The 25,000-nt window shown below is 48.5% G+C and overlaps 1 protein-coding gene across 1 annotated transcript in view; it reads right to left on the reverse strand.

Moving 5' to 3' along the window:
* LOC129856169 (protocadherin-10-like) overlaps positions 1–25,000 on the reverse strand; it is an 86,630-nt gene that overhangs the window by 47,254 nt on the left and 14,376 nt on the right. The window contains exon 3 of the mRNA XM_055924270.1: positions 18,902–19,672. Within this exon, the coding sequence (XP_055780245.1) occupies positions 18,902–19,672 (771 nt within the window). The remainder of the gene's footprint in view (positions 1–18,901; positions 19,673–25,000) is intronic.

Here is a 25,000-nt window from a genome sequence, read left to right on the forward strand (position 1 = left end):
GAGGGAAAACATCAGAGAGGGACTACATCAGAGAGGGACTACATCAGAGAGGGACTACATCACATACCAAGAGAGGGACTACATCAGAGAGGGACTACATCAGAGAGGGACTACATCAGAGAGGGAATACATCAGAGAGGGACTACATCAGAGAGGGACTACATCAGAGAGGGACTACATCAGAGAGGGAATACATCAGAGAGGGACTACATCAGAGAGGGACTACATCAGAGAGGGACTACATCAGAGAGGGACTACATCAGAGAGGGAATACATTAGAGAGGGACTACATCAGAGAGGGACTACATCAGAGAGGGACTACATCAGAGAGGGAATACATCAGAGAGGGACTACATCAGAGAGGGACTACATCAGAGAGGGACTACATCAGAGAGGGAATACATCACATACCAAGAGAGGGACTACATCAGAGAGGGACTACATCAGAGAGGGACTACATCAGAGAGGGACTACATCAGAGAGGGAAAACATCAGAGAGGGACTACATCAGAGAGGGACTACATCAGAGAGGGACTACATCACATACCAAGAGAGGGACTACATCAGAGAGGGACTACATCAGAGAGGGACTACATCAGAGAGGGAATACATCAGAGAGGGACTACATCAGAGAGGGACTACATCAGAGAGGGACTACATCAGAGAGCGACTACATCAGAGAGGGACTACATCACATACCAAGAGAGGGACTACATCAGAGAGGGACTACATCACATACCAAGAGAGGGACTACATCAGAGAGGGACTACATCAGAGAGGGACTACATCACATACCAAGAGAGGGACTACATCAGAGAGGGACTACATCAGAGAGGGACTACATCAGAGAGGGACTACATCAGAGAGGGAATACATCAGAGAGGGACTACATCAGAGAGGGACTACATCAGAGAGGGACTACATCAGAGAGGGACTACATCAGAGAGGGAATACATCAGAGAGGGACTACATCAGAGAGGGACTACATCAGAGAGGGACTACATCAGAGAGGGATTACATCAGAGAGGGAATACATCAGAGAGGGAATACATTAGAGAGGGACTACATCAGAGAGGGACTACATCAGAGAGGGACTACATCAGAGAGGGAATACATCAGAGAGGGACTACATCAGAGAGGGACTACATCAGAGAGGGACTACATCAGAGAGGGAATACATCACATACCAAGAGAGGGACTACATCAGAGAGGGAATACATCAGAGAGGGACTACATCACATACCAAGAGAGGGACTACATCAGAGAGGGACTACATCAGAGAGGGACTACATCAGAGAGGGACTACATCAGAGAGGGAAAACATCAGAGAGGGACTACATCAGAGAGGGACTACATCAGAGAGGGACTACATCACATACCAAGAGAGGGACTACATCAGAGAGGGACTACATCAGAGAGGGACTACATCAGAGAGGGACTACATCAGAGAGGGAACACATCAGAGAGGGAAAACATCAGAGAGGGACTACATCAGAGAGGGACTACATCAGAGAGGGACTACATCAGAGAGGGACTACATCAGAGAGGGAATACATCAGAGAGGGACTACATCAGAGAGGGACTAAATCAGAGAGGGACTACATCAGAGAGGGAATACATCAGAGAGGGACTACATCACATACCAAGAGAGGGACTACATCAGAGAGGGAATACATCAGAGAGGGACTACATCAGAGAGGGACTACATCAGAGAGGGACTACATCAGAGAGGGACTACATCAGAGAGGGACTACATCACATACCAAGAGATGGACTACATCAGAGAGGGACTACATCAGAGAGGGACTACATCAGAGAGGGACTACATCAGAGAGGGAATACATCAGAGAGGGACTACATCAGAGAGGGACTACATTAGAGAGGGACTACATCAGAGAGGGACTACATCAGAGAGGGAATACATCAGAGAGGGAATACATCAGAGAGGGACTACATCAGAGAGGGACTACATCAGAGAGGGACTACATCACATACCAAGAGAGGGACTACATCAGAGAGGGACTACATCAGAGAGGGACTACATCAGAGAGGGACTACATCAGAGAGGGACTACATCACATACCAAGAGAGGGACTACATCAGAGAGGGACTACATCAGAGAGGGACTACATCAGAGAGGGACTACATCACATACCAAGAGAGGGACTACATCAGAGAGGGACTACATCAGAGAGGGAATACATCAGAGAGGGACTACATCAGAGAGGGAATACATCAGAGAGGGACTACATCAGAGAGGGACTACATCAGAGAGGGACTACATCAGAGAGGGACTACATCAGAGAGGGACTACATCAGAGAGGGACTACATCAGAGAGGGACTACATCAGAGAGGGACTACATCACATACTAAGGCTGTCTGACCTTGCTACTTGAAGTGACACACACTCATACACACACGATCTTAGCTCTCTCTCTGTCCACTAATCCCCCCCTCTCTGTCCACTACCCCCCCCGGCCCCCTCTCTCTCCCTCTGACACATATTCTAGTGAGTCCATATAAAAGCTCTCACAGTCCTATGGGCAGCTAGAAATCAATACCTTTTAACAGGACAGACATGTAGTAGGCATTAACACATCCTCTCTCTCTCTCTCTCTCTCACACGATAGTAAACAAACAAGCTGGACACAACCCCCTGATTCCCCGCCTCTATCCTCTCTATCTCTCCATCTATCTCAGTTGACATCTCTAACAGACACTTCCTATACACCTCGTTCTGTCTATCTGTATCTCCCCTCTCTCTCTCTTTCCTCCTCCTCTCTCCCTCTTCCCCTCCTCTCTCGCTTTCCTCCTCCTCGGTCCCTCTTTCCTAAACCCCTGTCCCTCTTTCCTCCTCCTCTGTCCCTCTTTCCTCCTCCTCTGTCCCTCTTTCCTCCTCTTCTGTCCCTCTTTCCTCCTCCTCTGTCCCTCTTTCCACCTCCTCTGTCCCTCTTTCCTCCTCCTCTGTCCCTCTTTCCTCCTCCTCTGTCCCTCTTTCCACCTCCTCTGTCCCTCTTTCCTCCTCCTCTGTCCCTCTTTCCACCTCCTCTGTCCCTCTTTCCTCCTCCTCTGTCCCTCTTTCCTCCTCCTCTGTCTCTCTTTCCTCCTCCTCTGTCCCTCTTTCCTCCTCCTCTGTCCCTCTATCCTCCTCCTCTGTCCCTCTTTCCACCTCCTCTGTCCCTCTTTCCTCCTCCTCTGTCCCTCTTTCCTCCTCCTCTGTCCCTCTTTCCTCCTCCTCTGTCCCTCTTTCCTCCTCTTCTGTCCCTCTTTCCTCCTCCTCTGTCTCTCTTTCCTCCTCCTCTGTCCCTCTTTCCTCCTCCTCTGTCCCTCTATCCTCCTCCTCTGTCCCTCTTTCCACCTCCTCTGTCCCTCTTTCCTCCTCCTCTGTCCCTCTTTCCTCCTCCTCTGTCCCTCTTTCCTCCTCCTCTGTCCCTCTATCCTCCTCCTCTGTCCCTCTTTCCTCCTCCTCTCTCTCTCTTTCCTCCTCCTCTGTCCCTCTTCCCGTCCATCACTCCCCCCCTCCTCTACGCTCCTACCTGGGGTGAAAGAGTCATCTGGAGAGTCAACTAGAGAGACAACTAGAGAGTCAACTAGAGAATCAACTAGGGTCAGCAAGAGAGTCACCTAGAGAGTCAACTAGATATTCAACTAGAGAGTCAGCTAGAGAGTCAACTAGAGAGTCAACTAGTGAATCAACGTAGAGAGTCACCTAGATAATCAACTAGAGAGTCAACTAGAGAGTCAACTAGAGAGTCAACTAGGGTCAACTAGAGAGTCAGCTAGAGAGTCAGCTTGAGAGTCAGCTTGAGAGTCAGCTTGAGAGTCAGCTAGAGAGTCAGCTAGAGAATCAACTAGAGAGTCAACTAGAGTATCAACTAGAGAGTCAACTAGAGAATCAACTAGAGAATTCAACTAGAGAGTCAACTAGAGAGTCAGCTAGAGAGTCAACTAGAGAGTCAGCTAGAGAATCAACTAGAGAATCAACTAGAGAGTCAACTAGAGAATTCAACTAGGGTCAACTAGAGAATCAACTAGAGAGTCAGCTAGTGAGTCAACTAGAGAATCAACTAGAGAGTCAACTAGTGAATCAACATAGAGAGTCAGCTAGAGAGTCAACTAGAGAGTCAGCTAGAGAATCAACTAGAGAGTCAACTAGGGTCAGCTAGAGAGTCAACTAGAGAGTCAACTACAGAGTCAACTAGAGAATTCAACTAGGGTCAACTAGAGAGTCATCTAGAGAATCAACTAGAGAGTCAGCTAGAGAATCAACTAGAGAGTCAACTAGTGAATCAACGTAGAGAGTCAACTAGAGAATCAACTACAGAGTCCACTAGAGTCAGATAGAGAGTCAACTAGTTAGAGTCAATATCGCTCACCCTTCAATACCTCCCCCTCCTCACCCACTAACCCCTCACCTCCATATCCTCCCCCTCCTCACCCACTAACCCCTCACCTCCATATCCTCCCCCTCCTCACCCACTAACCCCTCACCTTCATATCCTCCCCCTCCTCACCCACTAACCCCTCACCTCCATAACCTCCCCCTCCTCACCCACTAACCCCTCACCTCCATAACCTCCCCCTCCTCACCCACTAACCCCTCACCTCCATATCCTCCCCCTCCTCACCCACAAACCCCTCACCTCCATATCCTCCCCCTCCTCACCCACTAACCCCTCATCTCCATAACCTCCCCCTCCTCACCCACTAACCTCTCACCTCCATAACCTCCCCCTCCTCACCCACTAACCCCTCACCCCTCACCTCCATATCCTCCCCCTCCTCACCCACTAACCTCTCACCTCCATATCCTCCCCCTCCTCACCCACTAACCCCTCACCCCTCACCTCCATATCCTCCCCCTCCTCACCCACTAACCTCTCACCTCCATATCCTCCCCCTCCTCACCCACTAACCCCTCACCTCTCACCTCCATATCCTCCCCCTCCTCACCCACTAACCTCTCATCTCCATAATCTCCTCCTCCTCACCCACTAACCCCTCACCTCCATAACCTCCCCCTCCTCACCCACTAACCCCTCATCTCCATAACCTCCCCCTCCTCACCCACTAACCCCTCACCTCCATAACCCCCCCTCCTCACCCACTAACCCCTCACCCCTCACCTCCATAACCCCCCCTCCTCACCCACTAACCCCCCACCCCTCACCTCCATATCTTCCCCCTCCTCACCCACTAACCCCTCACCTCCATAACCTCCCCCTCCTCACCCACTAACCCCTCACCTCTCACCTCCATAACCTCCCCCTCCTCACCCACTAACCTCTCACCTCCATTACCTCCCCCTCCTCACCCACTAACCCCTCACCTCTCACCTCCATAACCTCCCCCTCCTCACCCACTAACCCCTCACCCCTCACCTCCATAACCTCCCCCTCCTCACCCACTAACCCCTCACCTCTCACCTCCATAACCTCCCCCTCCTCACCCACTAACCCCTCACCTTCATAACCTCCCCCTCCTCACCCACAAACCCCTCACCTCCATAACCTCCCCCTCCTCACCCACTAACCCCTCACCTTCATAACCTCCCCCTCCTCACCCACTAACCTCTCACCTCCATATCCTCCCCCTCCCCCTCCTCACCCACTAACCCCTCACCTCCATAACCCCCCCTCCTCACCCACTAACCCCTCACCCCTCACCTCCATAACCTCCCCTTCCTCACCCACTAACCCCTCACCCCTCACCTCCATAACCTCCCCCTCCTCACCCACTAACCTCTCACCCCTCGCCTCCATATCCTCCCCCTCCTCACCCACTAACCCCTCACCTCCATATCCTCCCCCTCCTCCCCCTCCTCACCCACTAACCCCTCACCCCTCACCTCCATAACCTCCCCTTCCTCACCCACTAACCCCTCACCTCCATAACCTCCCCCTCCTCACCCACTAACCTCTCACCCCTCGCCTCCATATCCTCCCCCTCCTCACCCACAAACCCCTCACCTCCATAACCTCCCCCTCCTCACCCACTAACCCCTCACCTCTCACCTCCATAACCTCCCCCTCCTCACCCACAAACCCCTCACCTCCATAACCCCCCCTCCTCATCCACTAACCCCTCACCTCTCACCTCCATAACCTCCCCCTCCTCACCCACTAACCCCTCACCTCTCACCGCCATTACCTCCCCCTCCTCACCCACTAACCCCTCACCTCTCACCTCCATAACCTCCCCCTCCTCCCCCTCCTCACCCACTAACCCCTCACCTCCATAACCCCCCCTCCTCACCCACAAACCCCTCCCCTCCATAACCTCCCCCTCCTCTCCCACTAACCTCTCACCTCCATATCCTCCCCCTCCCCCTCCCCCTCCTCACCCACTAACCTCTCACCCCTCACCTTCATATCCTCCCCCTCCTCCCCCTCCTCACCCACTAACCCCTCACCTCCATATCCTCCCCCTCCTCACCCACTAACCCCTCACCTCCATATCCTCCCCCTCCTCACCCACTAACCCCTCATCTCCATAACCTCCCCCTCCTCACCCACTAACCTCTCACCTCCATAACCTCCCCTTCCTCACCCACTAACCCCTCACCTCCATAACCTCCCCCTCCTCACCCACTAACCTCTCACCTCCATATCCTCCCCCTCCTCACCCACTAACCTCTCACCTCCATAACCTCCCCCTCCTCACCCACTAACCCCTCACCCCTCACCTCCATAACCTCCCCCTCCTCACCCACTAACCCCTCACCTCTCATGTCCATAACCTCCCCCTCCTCACCCACTAACCCCTCACCTTCATAACCTCCCCCTCCTCACCCACTAACCTCTCACCTCCATATCCTCCCCCTCCCCCTCCTCACCCACTAACCCCTCACCTCCATAACCTCCCCCTCCTCACCCACTAACCCCTCACCCCTCACCTCCATAACCTCCCCTTCCTCACCCACTAACCCCTCACCCCTCACCTCCATAACCTCCCCCTCCTCACCCACTAACCTCTCACCCCTCGCCTCCATATCCTCCCCCTCCTCACCCACTAACCCCTCACCTCCATATCCTCCCCCTCCTCCCCCTCCTCACCCACTAACCCCTCACCCCTCACCTCCATAACCTCCCCTTCCTCACCCACTAACCCCTCACCTCCATAACCTCCCCCTCCTCACCCACTAACCTCTCACCCCTCGCCTCCATATCCTCCCCCTCCTCACCCACTAACCCCTCACCTCCATATCCTCCCCCTCCTCCCCCTCCTCACCCACTAACCTCTAACCTCTCACCTCCATAACCTCCCCCTCCTCACCCACTAACCCCTCACCTCTCACCTCCATAACCTCCCCCTCCTCACCCACAAACCCCTCACCTCCATAACCCCCCCTCCTCATCCACTAACCCCTCACCTCTCACCTCCATAACCTCCCCCTCCTCACCCACTAACCTCTAACCCCTCACCTCCATAACCTCCCCCTCCTCACCCACTAACCCCTCACCTCTCACCTCCATTACCTCCCCCTCCTCACCCACTAACCCCTCACCTCTCACCTCCATAACCTCCCCCTCCTCCCCCTCCTCACCCACTAACCCCTCACCTCCATAACCCCCCCTCCTCACCCACAAACCCCTCACCTCCATAACCTCCCCCTCCTCTCCCACTAACCTCTCACCTCCATATCCTCCCCCTCCCCCTCCTCACCCACTAACCTCTCACCCCTCACCTTCATATCCTCCCCCTCCTCCCCCTCCTCACCCACTAACCCCTCACCTCCATATCCTCCCCCTCCTCACCCACTAACCCCTCACCTCCATAACCTCCCCCTCCTCACCCACTAACCTCTCACCTCCATAACCTCCCCCTCCTCCCCCCTCACCTCTCACCCCTCACCTCCATATCCTCCCCCTCCTCACCCACTAACCCCTCACCTCCATAACCTCCCCCTCCTCACCCACTAACCCCTCACCTCCATAACCTCCCCCTCCTCCCCCACTAACCTCTCACCTCCATAACCTCCCCCTCCTCACCCACTAACCCCTCATCTCCATAACCTCCCCTTCCTCACCCACTAACCCCTCACCTCTCATCTCCATATCCTCCCCCTCCTCACCCACTAACCCCTCACCTCCATAACCTCCCCCTCCTCACCCACTAACCTCTCACCTCCATAACCTCCCCCTCCTCACCCACTAACCCCTCATCTCCATAACCTCCCCTTCCTCACCCACTAACCCCTCACCTCTCACCTCCATAAACTCCCCCTCCTCACCCACTAACCCCTCACCCCTCACCTCCATAACCCCCCCTCCTCACCCACTAACCCCTCACCCCTCACCTCCATATCCTCCCCCTCCTCACCCACTCTCCTCCTTTCCTAGTTAACACAATGTAACAGCTGGTGTCTACCACCACTATTAAGGTAGCACCATACGGCAAGGATCAGGGCAGGGCTACCTGTGTGTGTGTGTGTGTGTGTGTGTGTGTGTGTGTGTGTGTGTGTGTGTGTGTGTGTGTGTGTGTGTGTGTGTGTGTGTGTGTGTGTGTGTGTGTGTGTGTGTGTGTGTGTGTGTGTGTGTGTGTCCGATGTGCGAGTGTGTGTGGGAGACAGATGTTGATCATAATTTAATCCGCTGGGGAGATTTACCTCCCTCTGTACACTACCTCCATCCCAAATGCCAATCCTATTTCCGTATGTAGTGCACTACTTTTGACCAAAGCCCTATGGACCATAGTGTACTATATAGGGAATAGGGTGCTATTTGGGATACATGGTAAAGCTGCTTTTCCAATCAGTCTCTCTAGCAGCATCAGTAAATCCTAGCTCCTCCTCATCCTCACTGAAACACACCAATTGTGGGAAAAACACAGCATAGATATATCTTATTGGACACTATTAGGCTTGGGCGGTATACTGTGTATAACATATACCGGGGTATTTGGAAAGAGCCCGAGGATGATTTTTCAATACAGTCAATACCGTAGAAACAATTTCTTTGAAGCTGTTTAATACATGTTAATATTTGTAGCTACGTTCTAAGTGAAAACCTGCAGTCAACTTGTGTAATACGTTAGGAGATAAAACAGATTGTGTTCTTCACTTCACCCGTCACGTTACTTTACATTATGAAGCTTCCCGTAGTGCCCCAGAACAGTTGAGCCAATCACGTGTGTGTTTGTAAATAGCACAACAGAGAAAGCGGGAACAGGTGAGTCCAGCTGTTTGTTGACAGGGGTCACGTATTATATTGAATGTCAACAGTGTTTTTTTTGTTGGCTTCAATAGAGAGTGATCAGGGATGTGAAAGTATAGTTTTCCTTCACAGGAAAATACATTAGTGAAACACGTTCAGTAGGAAAATAACTTTCATTTTTCATCAGATGACAACAGAAGTGCAACACTATTTGGCTGGCAACCACACAAGATTAATGAGCTGACAAAGAAAAAGCAAGGTCTTTGTATCATATTTATAATGTTTATCATTGAAAGACTGTAGCCAGATACATTTCCTCATGTTTGGTTTAAAGTTCATCTTTTCACATTTTACCAGAGAACTAGTGAACTGTCTGCTGATAGAATGTCTGGTCCTGAACTCTCATCTGAGGGGAGAAGTGCAACTGAGGAACACAATTAGTTTGATGCTGAGCAGAAATTACAATAACAACCATTTCATATCTGCAATTACAAAACGCAGAAAGATATTTTTTTATGCGTTTTATCTTTTTTTTCTGAAAAAGGAAGAATTCTGCTCTAGGGCGACCTCAAAGTTTAACTTGCTAGTTATCTAAGTAAGTGGCTGTATTAATACGGTCACGGGGCAACATATTGTGTTAGCTTTCTGCTGTGTTTGGAAAGTCAAAGCCCTTTGGATTAGTTATCTACACAGTTACCGCGGCAGCTTGACTTCCTGGTGTTTTTTGCTCCGCCCCCATCTTCTCCGAGCAGACAGGCCCGTTGCCCTGGCAACTCCCAGACTCCACACAGACACTTTTGTCATTTGCACGATACTTCTTGTTTACATTCGCTTGTAAATGTCCAAACACACCAAAAACTACATTTGGTAGCTCCTACCTATACATATATATATACCTTTATGATTTGGATTGTCTGTTTTTGCAATTCATTTATTTTAGTTTGTGCTCGTTAGCATATTTAGCTAGCAGCCGCCAAGGAAATTCGCTATTACTTATGACAACGTTGTTAGCATTCTGGTAATAGACACACAATGGGCTTTTTTGTTGCGTGTTTTGGTGCCCCCTTGTGTACTAAACCGGTAATACTGTAAATCCCAGCGGGAGAGATATGAACACCTGCCTATCACCTAATGCTGAACACCATCCATCTAAACATCTCATCTCCATAGACTGGCCATGTTAGGTAAAAACAGACAGGGTGTGTGGAGAGGGTGTGTGTGTGTGTGTGTGTGTGTGTGTGTGTGTGTGTGTGTGTGTGTGTGTGTGTGTGTGTGTGTGTGTGTGTGTGTGTGTGTGTGTGTGTGTGTGTGTGTGTGTGTGTGTGTGTGTGTGTGTGTGTGTGTGTGTGTGGTAGAGGGTTATCTACTGTGTGTGTGTGTGTGTGTGGTAGAGGGTTATCTAGTGTGTGTGTGTGTGTGATGTTAGCTAGCTTGGTAATGTCCAGTAGCTCTAGGAGCCTTCATGTAGAAAACAGCAGCGTCAACCTCCGACTGCAGTCTCCTGGCCCTATTAACAGACATTGATTTTGTGTGTGTGTGTGTGTGTGTGTGTGTGTGTGTGTGTGTGTGTGTGTGTGTGTGTGTGTGTGTGTGTGTTAGCAGACTGATTCTGATCGGCCGTGGCCTAGGTCCAGTTCGATTCGGCCTCTGTGTCCCTGTACACACACTTGGCAGACACACACACACACACACACACACACACACACACACACACACACACACACACACACACACACACACACACACACACACACACACACACACACACACACACACACACACACACACACACACACACACACACACACACACACACACACAGAGTGCGGGGAGAGAAAGTGCTCACTGCAGTAAAAGAAGAAGTCTCACTAGTGAAAATGCTGATTCGGGCTTTATCAGAGGTCAGGAGATAGAGAGAGAACGAGAGAGAGAGAGAGAAAACGAGAACGAGAGAGAGAGAGAGGAGGAGAGAGAGAGCAGGAGAACGAGCGAGAGAGAGAACGAGAACGAGAGAGAGAGAGAGAGAGAGGAAGAGAGAGAGAGAGAGCAAGAGAGAGAGAGGAGAGAGAGGGACAAGAGAGGGGGGGACAGAGAGAGAGAGGGGCGAGAGAGAGAGAGAGAGAGTAAACAGCAGCGAGGGAGGGGAAGGCAGTGGGTCTGAGATGTAGGTTAAGGTTAGAGAGATGGAGAGAGTGGAACAGAGAGAAAGAGGGGGATAGAGGGATGGTTTGGGTGCTAGCCAGCGAGGGAGGGTAGGGCAGTGATGTGGGTCACCGTTAAACCCTCTGGCACCAACCATCCATTACTGATCACACACAGTACTGATCACTGTCACATGGCACTATGCTACAGTCAATATGGACACACTGCCCTCTCTCTCTGTCTCTCTGTCTCTCTGTCTCTCTCTCTCTCTCTCTCTGTCTCTCTGTCTCTCTGTCTGTCTCTCTGTCTCTCTGTCTGTCTGTCTCTCTGTCTCTCTCTCTCTCTGTCTGTCTCTCTGTCTCTCTCTCTCTCTGTCTCTCTCTCTCTCTGTCTCTCTCTCTGTCTGTCTCTCTGTCCTTCTCTCTCTCTGTCTCTCTCTGTCTCTCTGTCTCTCTGTCTCTTTGTCTGTCTCTCTGTCTCTCTTTCCTCTACAACACCCTCTTTCACTCTTTATATAATTCTCTCTTTCCATCCAGCTCCCCTCTCTGTCTCTGTCACTCTTTCTGCCTTTCTCTATCATTCTGTCTCTCTTTCTCTGAGTCACTACAGTCAATATGGACATTGTTCTATTTCACTCCTAGTTTATCTCTCTCTCTCTCTCTGTGTTTCTCTCTCCCCCCTCTCTCTCCCTCTCTCTCTCTCTATCACACACACATTCCTCTGTTTCCATCACTCTTTCCATTTCTCTACCTCCATCTTCCCCCTCTATCTATCCTCCTCTAGCTATCCCCCTCTATCTATCCCCCTCTATATATCCCTCTCTATACCTCTCTATCTATCCTCCTCTATCTATCCCTCTCTATCTATCTCCCTCTATATTTCCCCCTCTATACCTCTCTATCTATCCCTCTCTATCTATCCCTCTCTATCTATCCTCCTCTATCTATCCCCCTCTATCTATCCCCCTCTATCTATCCCCCTCTATCTATCCCCCTCTATATATCCCTCTCTATCTATCCCTCTCTATCTATCCTCCTCTATCTATCCCCCTCTATATATCCCTCTCTATCTATCCCTCTCTATCTATCCTCCACTATCTATCCCCCTCTATCTATCCTCCTCTATCTATCCCCCTCTATCTATCCCCCTCTATATATCCCCCTCTATCTATCCCCCTCTATCTATCCCCCTCTATCTATACCCCTCTATCTATCCCTCTCTATCTATCCTCCTCTATCTATCCCCCTCTATATATCCCTCTCTATCTATCCTCCTCTATCTATCCCCCTCTATCTATCCCCCTCTATATATCCCCTTCTATCTATCCCCCTCTATCTATCCCCCTCTATCTATACCCCTCTATCTATCCCCCTCTATCTATCCCCCTCTATATATCCCCCTCTATATATCCCCCTCTATCTATCCCCCTCTATCTATCCCCCTCTATCTATCCCCCTCTTTCTTTCCCCCTCTATATATCCTCCTCTATCTATCCCCCTCTTTATATCCTCCTCTATCTATCCCCCTCTATCTATCCCCCTCTATATATCCCCCTCTATCTATCCCCCTCTATATATCCCCCTCTATACCTCTCTTGTCCCCCCCTCCTCTCTCTCATACATTAGTAGGCTACATACACATCAAAAAGTAGTCCTTCCGGCACACACACACACAGAAACCCACAGACACACACAGACACACACAGACACACACACACACACACACACACACACACACACACACACACACACACACACACACACACACACACACACACACACACACACACACACACACACACACACACACACACAAAATCCAGGGCTTACTGAAGTTATGGGAGGTCACACACTGCGGCTGCAGAGGAGTTAATTACCCCCACTAATCAATAATTCATTAGACCGTCCGTGTGTGTGTGTGTGTGTGTGTGTACTCTGTGTGCGCTAACACCAAACTCCTGCAGTAAGCATTTTCCTTCCCTGAGAACGCCAGATTAAGGGGATTGACTCCGTAATGGATGAACCCCTGGTGTGTGTGTATATGTGTGTGTGTGTGTGTGTGTGTGTGTGTGTGTGTGTGTGTGTGTGTGTGTGTGTGTGTGTGTGTGTGTGTGTGTGTGTGTGTGTGTGTGTGTGTGTGTGTGTGTGTGCTCAGTTGGATCAGAGAGCCGTGTATGAGTTGATTAGCTGAGAAAGCTCTTCCCCTTTAAGGCCCGCATCAGCAGTTTTCTGCGAGAGGGGAGAAAATGCAGAACTGTCATTCAAAGCAGATTGGGGGGGGGGGGCATCCCTTTAAAAGCGGGGAGCTGTCCATCAAACGTCACAGTACGGAAAAATACTCCCCAATGAGGGAAACCCTGCTGTGTCAGAATGTGTGTGTGTGTGTGTGTGTGTGTGTGTGTGTGTGTGTGTGTGTGTGTGTGTGTGTGTGTGTGTGTGTGTGTGTGTGTGTGTGTGAGTGTGTGTGTGTGTGTGTGCGTCCGTTAGCAAGCTGTCATCTAATGTATTCGTCAGCATGACGTTCACAACTGATGGTCCGCAAATCAACACTTTTCCAACCAGTATGAAAATATTTAACATTTTAGAGAATGCAAATGAAAGGAAGACTATGAAACACAGTGGAAGAGAGAAAGAGGCTGTTGGTGTGTGTGTGTGTGTGTGTGTGTGTGTGTGTGTGTGTGTGTGTGTGTGTGTGTGTGTGTGTGTGTGTGTGTGTGTGTGTGTGTGTGTGTGTGTGTGTGTGTGTGTGTGTGTGCGTCCGTTAGCAAGCTGTCATCTAATGTATTCGTCAGCATGACGTTCACAACTGATGGTCTGCAAATCAACACTTTTCCAACCAGTATGAAAATATTTAACATTTTAGAGAATGCAAATGAAAGGAAGACTATGAAACACAGTGGAAGAGAGAAAGAGGCTGTTGGTGTGTGTGTGTGTGTGTGTGTGTGTGTGTGTGTGTGTGTGTGTGTGTGTGTGTGTGTGTGTGTGTGTGTGTGTGTGTGTGTGTGTGTGTGTGTGTGTGTGTGTGTGTGAGCAGAGCAGCAAAAAAGTGTAATGGTCATTTACTCTGTATGCCGTCCACCCACTCAGCTGTCTGAGGATTTATGAACCCCACAGAGAGGTCACACACACACACACACACACACACACACACACACACACACACACACACACACACACACACACACACACACACACACACACACACACACACACACAGCCTACGCACGTTTCAGACACGTAGCTTGTTGTTATTGTCGTTCAATTACAGTCAGAGGCTCCATGCACAGCAAGTAAAGTGGCAGATTTCTAATCAATGCAAAATGAAATGAAAATTAGGGATTTAAGTTGACTAAATGACAAGGAGTAGGCTACAATGATCAACCAATAGGTAGGCTGTTGTTTCATATGAATGGAGTTGTTGTACGCAATGGACGGGGAACAAAAGAGCCTCAATTACCCTTGCTACTTTAGTTAGCTCACAGGCTAACTCAGATGGCTACTTTAGTTAGCGAGCTGGCTACCTCAGATGGCTACTTTAGTTAGCTCACAGGCTAACTCAGATGGCTACTTTAGTTAGCGAGCTGGCTACCTCAGATGGCTACTTTAGTTAGCTCACAGGCTAACTCAGATGGCTACTTTAGTTAGCGAGCTGGCTACCTCAGATGGCTACTTTAGTTAGCTAGCTGGCTACCTCAGATGGCTACTTTAGTTAGCTAGCTGGCTACCTCAGATGGCTATTTTTGTTAGCTCGCAGGCTAACTCAGATGGCTACTTTAGTTAGCTAGCTGGCTACATCAGATGGCTAATTTAGTTAGCTAGCTGGCTACCTCAGATGGCTAATTTAGTTAGCTAGCTGGCTACCTCAGATGGCTAATTTAGTTAGCGAGCTGGCTACCTCAGATGGCTACTTCAGTTAGCTAGCTGGCTAACTCAGGTGGCCACTTTAGTTAGCTAGCTGGCTAACTCAGATGGCTAATTTAGTTAGCTAGCTGGCTACCTCAGATGGCAAATTTAGTTAGCTAGCTGGCTACCTCAGATGGCTACTTCAGTTAGCTAGCTGGCTAACTCAGATGGCCACTTTAGTTAGCTAGCTGGCTAAATCAGATGGCTAATTTAGTTAGCTAGCTGGCTACCTCAGATGGCAAATTTAGTTAGCTAGCTGGCTACCTCAGATGGCTACTTCAGTTAGCTAGCTGGCTAACTCAGATGGCCACTTTAGTTAGCTAGCTGGCTAAATCAGATGGCTAATTTAGTTAGCTAGCTGGCTACCTCAGATGGCAAATTTAGTTAGCTAGCTGGCTACCTTAGATGGCTACTTCAGTTAGCTAGCTGGCTTACTCAGATGGCTACTTCAGTTAGCTAGATAGCTGGCTAACTCAGATGGTTACTTTAGTTAGCTAGATGGCTAACTCAGATGGCTAGTTTAGTTAGCTAGCTGGCTAACTTAGATGGCTACTGTAGCTAGCTAGCTTCTTTACAACTTTCTCTGTCTCTCTCCATGTCACACACAGACTGTCACACACACCGGTTTCCATTGAAGTAAAAAAAGAAGTTCTGTTTGAAACACTTGTATTACGACTATCCGGATGTCCCCCAAAAATGATTTCAAATGCTCAACCCTAACACACACACACACACACACACACACACACACACAGTTGCAGACACACACACAGTCTAAGCGTACACACACACAGTCTAAGTGTACACACACAAAGACACATCAAGTTGAAGAGACAGACACACCCTCCTCTCACCCAGCAATAAGCCTGGCTAAATGGAGTCTGCTGTTTGACACGAAACATACACACACACACAGAGAGCAGGACACAGTCACACTGCTTACAGGCTTACCATGCTGACACACACACACTGGGTGTACTACTTTAAGTCTGAAAACATCAGCAAAAGACAGCTTACGATGCAACAAGGAGAGGACTGTAAAAAGAGAGAGAGAGAGAGAGAGAGAGAGAGAGAGAGAGAGAGAGAGAGAGAGAGAGAGAGAGAGAGAGAGAGAGAGAGAGACATATGGAAAGAAACAAATTCTAAAGATTCAAAAGAGAACCTCAAAGAGCAAATAAGCGAGGGGGTTACAAATCGACAATGACAAAACAACAACAAACCAACAACAACACAGCAAACACTACCACCACTAGCCAGTCCTATTATCACCAGTCAGTCCTATTATCACCAGCCAGTCCTATTATCGCCAGTCAGTCCTATTATCACCAGTCAGTCCTATTATCACCGGTCAGTCCTATTATCACCAGTCAGTCCTATTATCACCAGTCAGTCCTATTATCACCGGTCAGTCCTATTATCACCAGTCATTCCTATTATCACCACCACTAGTCAGTCCTATTATCACTAGTCAGTCCTATTATCACCACCACTAGTCAGTCCTATTATCACCGCCACTAGTTTGTCCTATTATCACCACCACTAGTCAGTCCTATTATCACCACCACTAGTTTGTCCTATTATCACCACCACTAGTTTGTCCTATTATCACCACCACTAGTTTGTCCTATTATAACCATCACTAGTCAGTCCTAATATCACCACCACTAGTCAGTCCTATTATCACCACAACTAGTCAGTCCTATTATAACCACCAGTCCTATTATCACCACCACTAGTCAGTCCTATTATCACCACCACTAGTCATTCCTATTATCACCACCACTAGTCAGCCCTATTATCACTAGTCAGTCCTATTATCACCACCACTAGTCAGTCCTATTATCACCACCACTAGTCTGTCCTATTATAACCATCACTAGTCAGTCCTACTATCACCACCACTAGTCAGTCCTATTATCACCAAAACTAGTCAGTCCTATTATAACCACCAGTCAGTCCTATTATCACCACCACTAGTCAGTCCTATTATCACCATCACTAGTCAGTCCTACTATCACCACCACTAGTCAGTCCTATTATCACCACAACTAGTCAGTCCTATTATAATCGCCAGTCCTATTATCACCACCACTAGTCAGTCCTATTATCACCACCACTAGTCATTCCTATTATCACCACCACTAGTCAGCCCTATTATCACTAGTCAGTCCTATTATCACCACCACTAGTCAGTCCTATTATCACCACCACTAGTCTGTCCTATTATAACCATCACTAGTCAGTCCTACTATCACCACCACTAGTCAGTCCTATTATCACCACAACTAGTCAGTCCTATTATAACCACCAGTCCTATTATCACCGCCACTAGTCAGTCCTATTATCACCACCACTAGTCAGTCCTATTATCACCACCACTAGTCAGCCCTATTATCACCACCACTAGTCAGTCCTATTATCACTAGTCAGTCCTATTATCACCGCCACTAGTCAGTCCTACTATCACCAGTCAGTCCTATTATCACCACCACTAGTCAGTCCTATTATCACCACCACTAGTCAGTCCTATTATCACCACCACTAGTCAGTCCTATTATCACCACCACTAGTCAGTCCTACTATCACAACCACTAGTCAGTCCTATTATCACCACCACTAGTCAGTCCTATTATCACCATCACTAGTCAGTCCTATTATCACCACCACTAGTCATTCCTATTATCACCACCACTAGTCAGCCCTATTATCACTGGTCAGTCCTATTATCACCACCACTAGTCAGTCCTATTATCACCACCACTAGTCTGTCCTATTATAACCATCACTAGTCAGTCCTACTATCACCACCACTAGTCAGTCCTATTATCACCACAACTAGTCAGTCCTATTATAACCACCAGTCCTATTATCACCGCCACTAGTCTGTCCTATTATCACCGCCACTAGTCAGTCCTATTATCACCACCACTAGTCAGTCCTATTATCACCATCACTAGTCAGTTCTATTATCACCACCACTAGTCAGTCCTATTATCACCACCACTAGTCCGTCCTATTATCAGCATCACTAGTCAGTTCTATTATCACCACCACTAGTCAGTCCTATTATCACCATCACTAGTCAGTTCTATTATCACCACCACTAGTCAGTCCTATTATCACCATCACTAGTCCGTCCTATTATCACCACCACTAGTTTGTCCTATTATAACCATCACTAGTCAGTCCTACTATCACCACCACTAGTTAGTCCTATTATCACCACCACTAGTCAGTCCTATTATAACCACCAGTCCTATTATCACCACCACTAGTCAGTCCTATTATCACCACCACTAGTCAGGCCTATTATCACCGCCACTAGTCAGTCCTATTATCACCACCACTAGTCAGTCCTATTATCACCACCACTAGTCAGGCCTATTATCACCACCACTAGTCAGTCCTATTATCACCACCACTAGTCAGTCCTATTATCACCACCACTAGTCTGTCCTATTATCACCACCGCTAGTCAGTCCTATTATCACCGCCACTAGTCAGTCCTATTATCACCACCACTAGTCAGTCCTATTATCACCACCACCAGTCAGTCCTATTATCACCATCACTAGTCAGTCCTATTATCACCAGTCAGTCCTACTATCACCACCACCACTCTGTCAACTGTGGTGGATGAGTAGCCAGGCTAGCCCAGCTCAGTTCAGTTTGTGTCAGTAGAATAACTGAATCAGTCCTACCTGTTTGCTGTACTTATTCCCTGTTTGGGATCCATACTCAGAACACTGGTCTGACCCCAGAGACATGGCATCAGCGTTCCCACTTCCCCCACTACCACTGGACCCTCCAGAACCCACGAAGGTGTTAGAGGGGGGCAGCTCCTGTACGGCCTGGTGCTTTTTCCCCTCGGCCGGGGGGCTGTAGGGCTGGAGGTGTACCGCGGGGAGCGGCGAGCTTGACTTATAATGCCTGGCCAGATCTGGGCTCGACTGGTGATGCCTGGCGCCCATGCGTGGGCTCCCGGGGTCTCCGTCCACCGCGCAGTACCTCGCTGCCAACCTCTCGCTGGCGCTGCTCACGTCCTCGTCGTCATCGTCGATGTCGGCGATGTGGTGGTCGTTGCCGTGGCGACGGAGCCCGTTGACCGTGACGATGCCGCTGTAGAGTGGCCGTTCAGTTTTATTACCGGCTCCGGCTCCTCCAGCGCCTGCGTTCCGTTTGTCCCTGCGGGGCTTCCGTCCGCGGTCCAACGTCCCTCCCCTGGTTTGTGGCACGGCCGGTTGAGGGCTAAAGAAGTCCTCCTCTGGTTCTTTCTTCCCGGCCTCGTATCCGTTCTTGCCCTGGGCGCCGCACTGGCGGGCCATCACCACTAGGAGGATGACCAGGATGACTGCGGCGGCGCCCGCCAGGACACCGATGGCTACCGAGAGACGCTGTTTCCCCAACGCTCGCTCGCTGTCGGGGTCGCCCGCGATGTCCAGGTAGAGAGGGGCAGCCAGACTACGAGCCACCTAGAGAGAGGGGTGGTGGGTGGGAAGGGGATATAAAATAATTCAAGGGTTTATGTAGAGAAAAGCAGACACTGTAAATCACTACTCTGCCCTACCAAGGCAAAACGCAGTAACTACCAATTTGGTCAAAAAATCTTTTATCTGCTGTGATGGCCAGGTGGTACAGTATCTGATGAATGTGGTATTTAGTTTCCTTACACAAGAACAGGGCAGTTGTTCAGAAGATATCATGGAGTCTGTCTAGACAGAAAAATACTTTGAAGTCAGTTTTTGCAGTAAAAAAACATTCCGTAGTTACTGCGTTTTGCATTATAACGCCAGAGTGAGTAGACTACAAGACACCCGGAGAAAGAGAGAGAGAAACTCAACACATTTACATATCGAGATATTATTTCAGACTAAATTATATCAATATCTGACTTCTAGTATCGAACTGTAAAAAAGAAATCAACTAAATTAAATAAAATGCTAGGTAGCGTTAGTCGTGTATCTAGTCGGCTGTAGCTAGTCGGCTGTAGCTAGTCAACTGTATCTAGTCCGGCTGTAGCTAGTCGGCTGTAGCTAGTCAACTGTATCTAGTCCGGCTGTATCTAGTCGGCTGCACCTAGTCGGCTGTACCTAGTCGGCTGTAGCTAGTCTGCTGTATCTAGTCGGCTGTAGCTAATCGGCTGTAGCTAGTCGGCTGTAGCTAGTCGACTGTATCTAGTCCGGCTGTAGCTAATCGGCTGTAGCTAGTCGGCTGTAGCTAATCGGCTGTAGCTAGTCGGCTGTAGCTAGTCGACTGTATCTAGTCGGCTGTAGCTAGTCGGCTGTAGCTAGTCGGCTGTAGCTAGTCGGCTGTATCTAGTCGGCTGTAGCTAGTGGTAAGGTCAGTACTGGTTAGAGACATGGTAAGGTCAGTACTGGTTAGAGACATGGTAAGGTCATGGTAAGGTCAGTACTGGTTAGAGACATGGTAAGGTCATGGTAAGGTCAGTACTGGTTAGAGACATGGTAAGGTCAGTACTGGTTAGGTAAACGGTAAGGTCAGTACTGGTTAGAGACATGGTAAGGTCATGGTAAGGTCAGTACTGGTTAGAGACATGGTAAGGTCAGTACTGGTTAGAGACACGGTAAGGTCATGGTAAGGTCAGTACTGGTTAGAGACATGGTAAGGTCAGTACTGGTTAGAGACATGGTAAGGTCATGGTAAGGTCAGTACTGGTTAGAGACACGGTAAGGTCAGTACTGGTTAGAGACACGGTAAGGTCATGGTAAGGTCATGGTAAGGTCAGTACTGGTTAGAGACATGGTAAGGTCAGTACTGGTTAGAGACATGGTAAGGTCATGGTAAGGTCATGGTAAGGTCAGTACTGGTTAGAGACATGGTAAGGTCAGTACTGGTTAGAGACATAGTAAGGTCATGGTAAGGTCAGTACTGGTTAGAGACACGGTAAGGTCAGTACTGGTTAGAGACATGGTAAGGTCAGTACTGGTTAGAGACATGGTAAGGTCATGGTAAGGTCAGTACTGGTTAGAGACATGGTAAGGTCAGTACTGGTTAGAGACATGGTAAGGTCATGGTAAGGTCAGTACTGGTTAGAGACATGGTAAGGTCAGTACTGGTTAGAGACATGGTAAGGTCATGGTAAGGTCAGTACTGGTTAGAGACATGGTAAGGTCAGTACTGGTTAGAGACATGGTAAGGTCAGTACTGGTTAGAGACATGGTAAGGTCAGTACTGGTTAGAGACATGGTAAGGTCAGTACTGGTTAGAGACATAGTAAGGTCATGGTAAGGTCAGTACTGGTTAGAGACACGGTAAGGTCAGTACTGGTTAGAGACATGGTAAGGTCAGTACTGGTTAGAGACATGGTAAGGTCATGGTAAGGTCAGTACTGGTTAGAGACATGGTAAGGTCAGTACTGGTTAGAGACATGGTAAGGTCATGGTAAGGTCAGTACTGGTTAGAGACATGGTAAGGTCATGGTAAGGTCAGTACTGGTTAGAGACATGGTAAGGTCATGGTAAGGTCAGTACTGGTTAGGGACATGGTAAGGTCATGGTAAGGTCAGTACTGGTTAGAAACACGGTAAGGTCATGGTAAGGTCAGTAGTGGTTAGAGACATGGTAAGGTCAGTACTGGTTAGAGACATGGTAAGGTCAGTACTGGTTAGGGACATGGTAAGGTCATGGTAAGGTAAGTAATGGTTAGAGACATGGTAAGGTCATGGTAAGGTCAGTAGTGGTTAGAGACATGGTAAGGTCAGTACTGGTTAGAGACATGGTAAGGTCATGGTAAGGTCAGTACTGATTAGAGACATGGTAAGGTCATGGTAAGGTCAGTACTGGTTAGAGACATGGTAAGGTCATGGTAAGGTCAGTACTGGTTAGAGACATGGTAAGGTCATGGTAAGGTCAGTACTGGTTAGAGACATGGTAAGGTCAGTACTGGTTAGAGACATGGTAAGGTCATGGTAAGGTCAGTACTGGTAAGAGACATGGTAAGGTCATGGTAAGGTCAGTACTGGTTAGAGACACGGTAAGGTCAGTACTGGTTAGAGACATGGTAAGGTCATGGTAAGGTCAGTACTGGTTAGAGACACGGTAAGGTCATGGTAAGGTCAGTACTGGTTAGAGACATGGTAAGGTCATGGTAAGGTCAGTACTGGTTAGAGACACGGTAAGGTCATGGTAAGGTCAGTACTGGTTAGAGACATGGTAAGGTCATGGTAAGGTCAATACTGGTTAGAGACATGGTAAGGTCATGGTAAGGTCAGTACTGGTTAGAGACATGGTAAGGTCAGTACTGGTTAGAGACATGGTAAGGTCAGTACTGGTTAGAGACACGGTAAGGTCATGGTAAGGTCAGTACTGGTTAGGGACATGGTAAGGTCATGGTAAGGTCAGTACTGGTTAGGGACATGGTAAGGTCATGGTAAGGTCAGTACTGGTTAGGGACATGGTAAGGTCAGTACTGGTTAGAGACATGGTAACGTCATGGTAAGGTCATGGTAAGGTCAGTACTGGTTAGAGACACGGTAAGGTCAGTACTGGTTGGAGACATGGTAAGGTCAGTAGTGGTTAGAGACATGGTAAGGTCATGGTAAGGTCAGTAGTGGTTAGAGACATGGTAAGGTCAGTACTGGTTAGAGACATGGTAAGGTCATGGTAAGGTCAGTACTGGTTAGGGACATGGTAAGGTCATGGTAAGGTATGTACTGGTTAGAGACATGGTAAGGTCATGGTAAGGTCAGTAGTGGTTAGAGACATGGTAAGGTCAGTACTGGTTAGAGACATGGTAAGGTCATGGTAAGGTCAGTACTGGTTAGGGACATGGTAAGGTCATGGTAAGGTCAGTACTGGTTAGGGACATGGTAAGGTCATGGTAAGGTCAGTACTGGTTAGGGACATGGTAAGGACATGGTAAGGTCAGTACTGGTTAGAGACACGGTAAGGTCATGTTAAGGTCATGGTAAGGTCAGTACTGGTTAGAGACACGGTAAGGTCAGTACTGGTTAGAGACATGGTAAGGTCAGTACTGGTTAGGGACATGGTAAGGACATGGTAAGGTCAGTACTGGTTAGAGACATGGTACGGTCATGGTAAGGTCAGTACTGGTTAGAGACATGGTAAGGTCAGTACTGGTTAGAGACATGGTAAGGTCAGTACCGGTTAGAGACATGGTAAGGTCATGGTAAGGTCAGTACTGGTTAGAGACACGGTAAGGTCAGTACTGGTTAGAGACATTGTAAGGACATGGTAAGGTCATGGTAAGGTCATGGTAAGGTCAGTACTGGTTAGGGACATGGTAAGGTCATGGTAAGGTCAGTACTGCTTAGAGACATGGTAAGGTCATGGTAAGGTCAGTACTGGTTAGAGACACGGCAAGGTCATGGTAAGGTCAGTACTGGTTAGAGACATGGTAAGGTCATGGTAAGGTCAGTACTGGTTAAAGACATGGTAAGGTCATGGTAAGGTCAGTACTGGTTAGAGACATGGTAAGGTCATGGTAAGGTCAGTACTGGTTAGAGTTACGGTAAGGTCATGGTAAGGTCAGTACTGGTTAGAGACATGGTAAGGTCATGGTAAGGTCAGTACTGGTTAGAGACACGGTAAGGTCATGGTAAGGTCAGTACTGGTTAGAGACATGGTAAGGTCAGTACTGGTTAGGGACATGGTAAGGTCATGGTAAGGTCAGTACTGGTTAGAGACATGGTAAGGTCATGGTAAGGTCAGTACTGGTTAGAGACATGGTAAGGTCATGGTAAGGTCAGTACTGGTTAGAGACATGGTAAGGTCAGTACTGGTTAGAGACATGGTAAGGTCATGGTAAGGTCAGTACTGGTTAGGGACATGGTAAGGTCATGGTAAGGTCAGTACTGGTTAGAGACATGGTAAGGTCATGGTAAGGTCAGTACTGGTTAGAGACATGGTAAGGTCAGTACTGGTTAGGGACATGGTAAGGTCATGGTAAGGTCAGTACTGGTTAGAGACACGGTAAGGTCAGTACTGGTTAGAGACATTGTAAGGACATGGTAAGGTCATGGTAAGGTCATGGTAAGGTCAGTACTGGTTAGGGACATGGTAAGGTCATGGTAAGGTCAGTACTGGTTAGAGACATGGTAAGGTCATGGTAAGGTCAGTACTGGTTAGAGACATTGTAAGGACATGGTAAGGTCAGTACTGGTTAGAGACACGGTAAGGTCATGGTAAGGTCAGTACTGGTTAGAGACATGGTAAGGTCATGGTAAGGTCAGTACTGGTTAGAGACATGGTAAGGTCATGGTAAGGTCAGTACTGGTTAGAGACATGGTAAGGTCATGGTAAGGTCAGTACTGGTTAGAGTTACGGTAAGGTCATGGTAAGGTCAGTACTGGTTAGAGACATTGTAAGGTCATGGTAAGGTCAGTACTGGTTAGAGACACGGTAAGGTCATGGTAAGGTCAGTACTTGTTAGAGAAATGGTAAGGTCAGTACTGGTTAGGGACATGGTAAGGTCATGGTAAGGTCAGTACTGGTTAGAGACATGGTAAGGTCATGGTAAGGTCAGTACTGGTTAGAGACATGGTAAGGTCATGGTAAGGTCAGTACTGGTTAGAGACATGGTAAGGTCAGTACTGGTTAGAGACATGGTAAGGTCATGGTAAGGTCAGTACTGGTTAGGGACATGGTAAGGTCATGGTAAGGTCAGTACTGGTTAGAGACATGGTAAGGTCATGGTAAGGTCAGTACTGGTTAGAGACATGGTAAGGTCAGTACTGGTTAGAGACATGGTAAGGTCATGGTAAGGTCAGTACTGTTAGAGACATGGTACGATCATGGTAAGGTCAGTACTGGTTAGAGACA

Source organism: Salvelinus fontinalis, chromosome 5, assembly GCF_029448725.1.
Source record: "Salvelinus fontinalis isolate EN_2023a chromosome 5, ASM2944872v1, whole genome shotgun sequence".
NCBI lineage: Eukaryota > Metazoa > Chordata > Actinopteri > Salmoniformes > Salmonidae > Salvelinus > Salvelinus fontinalis.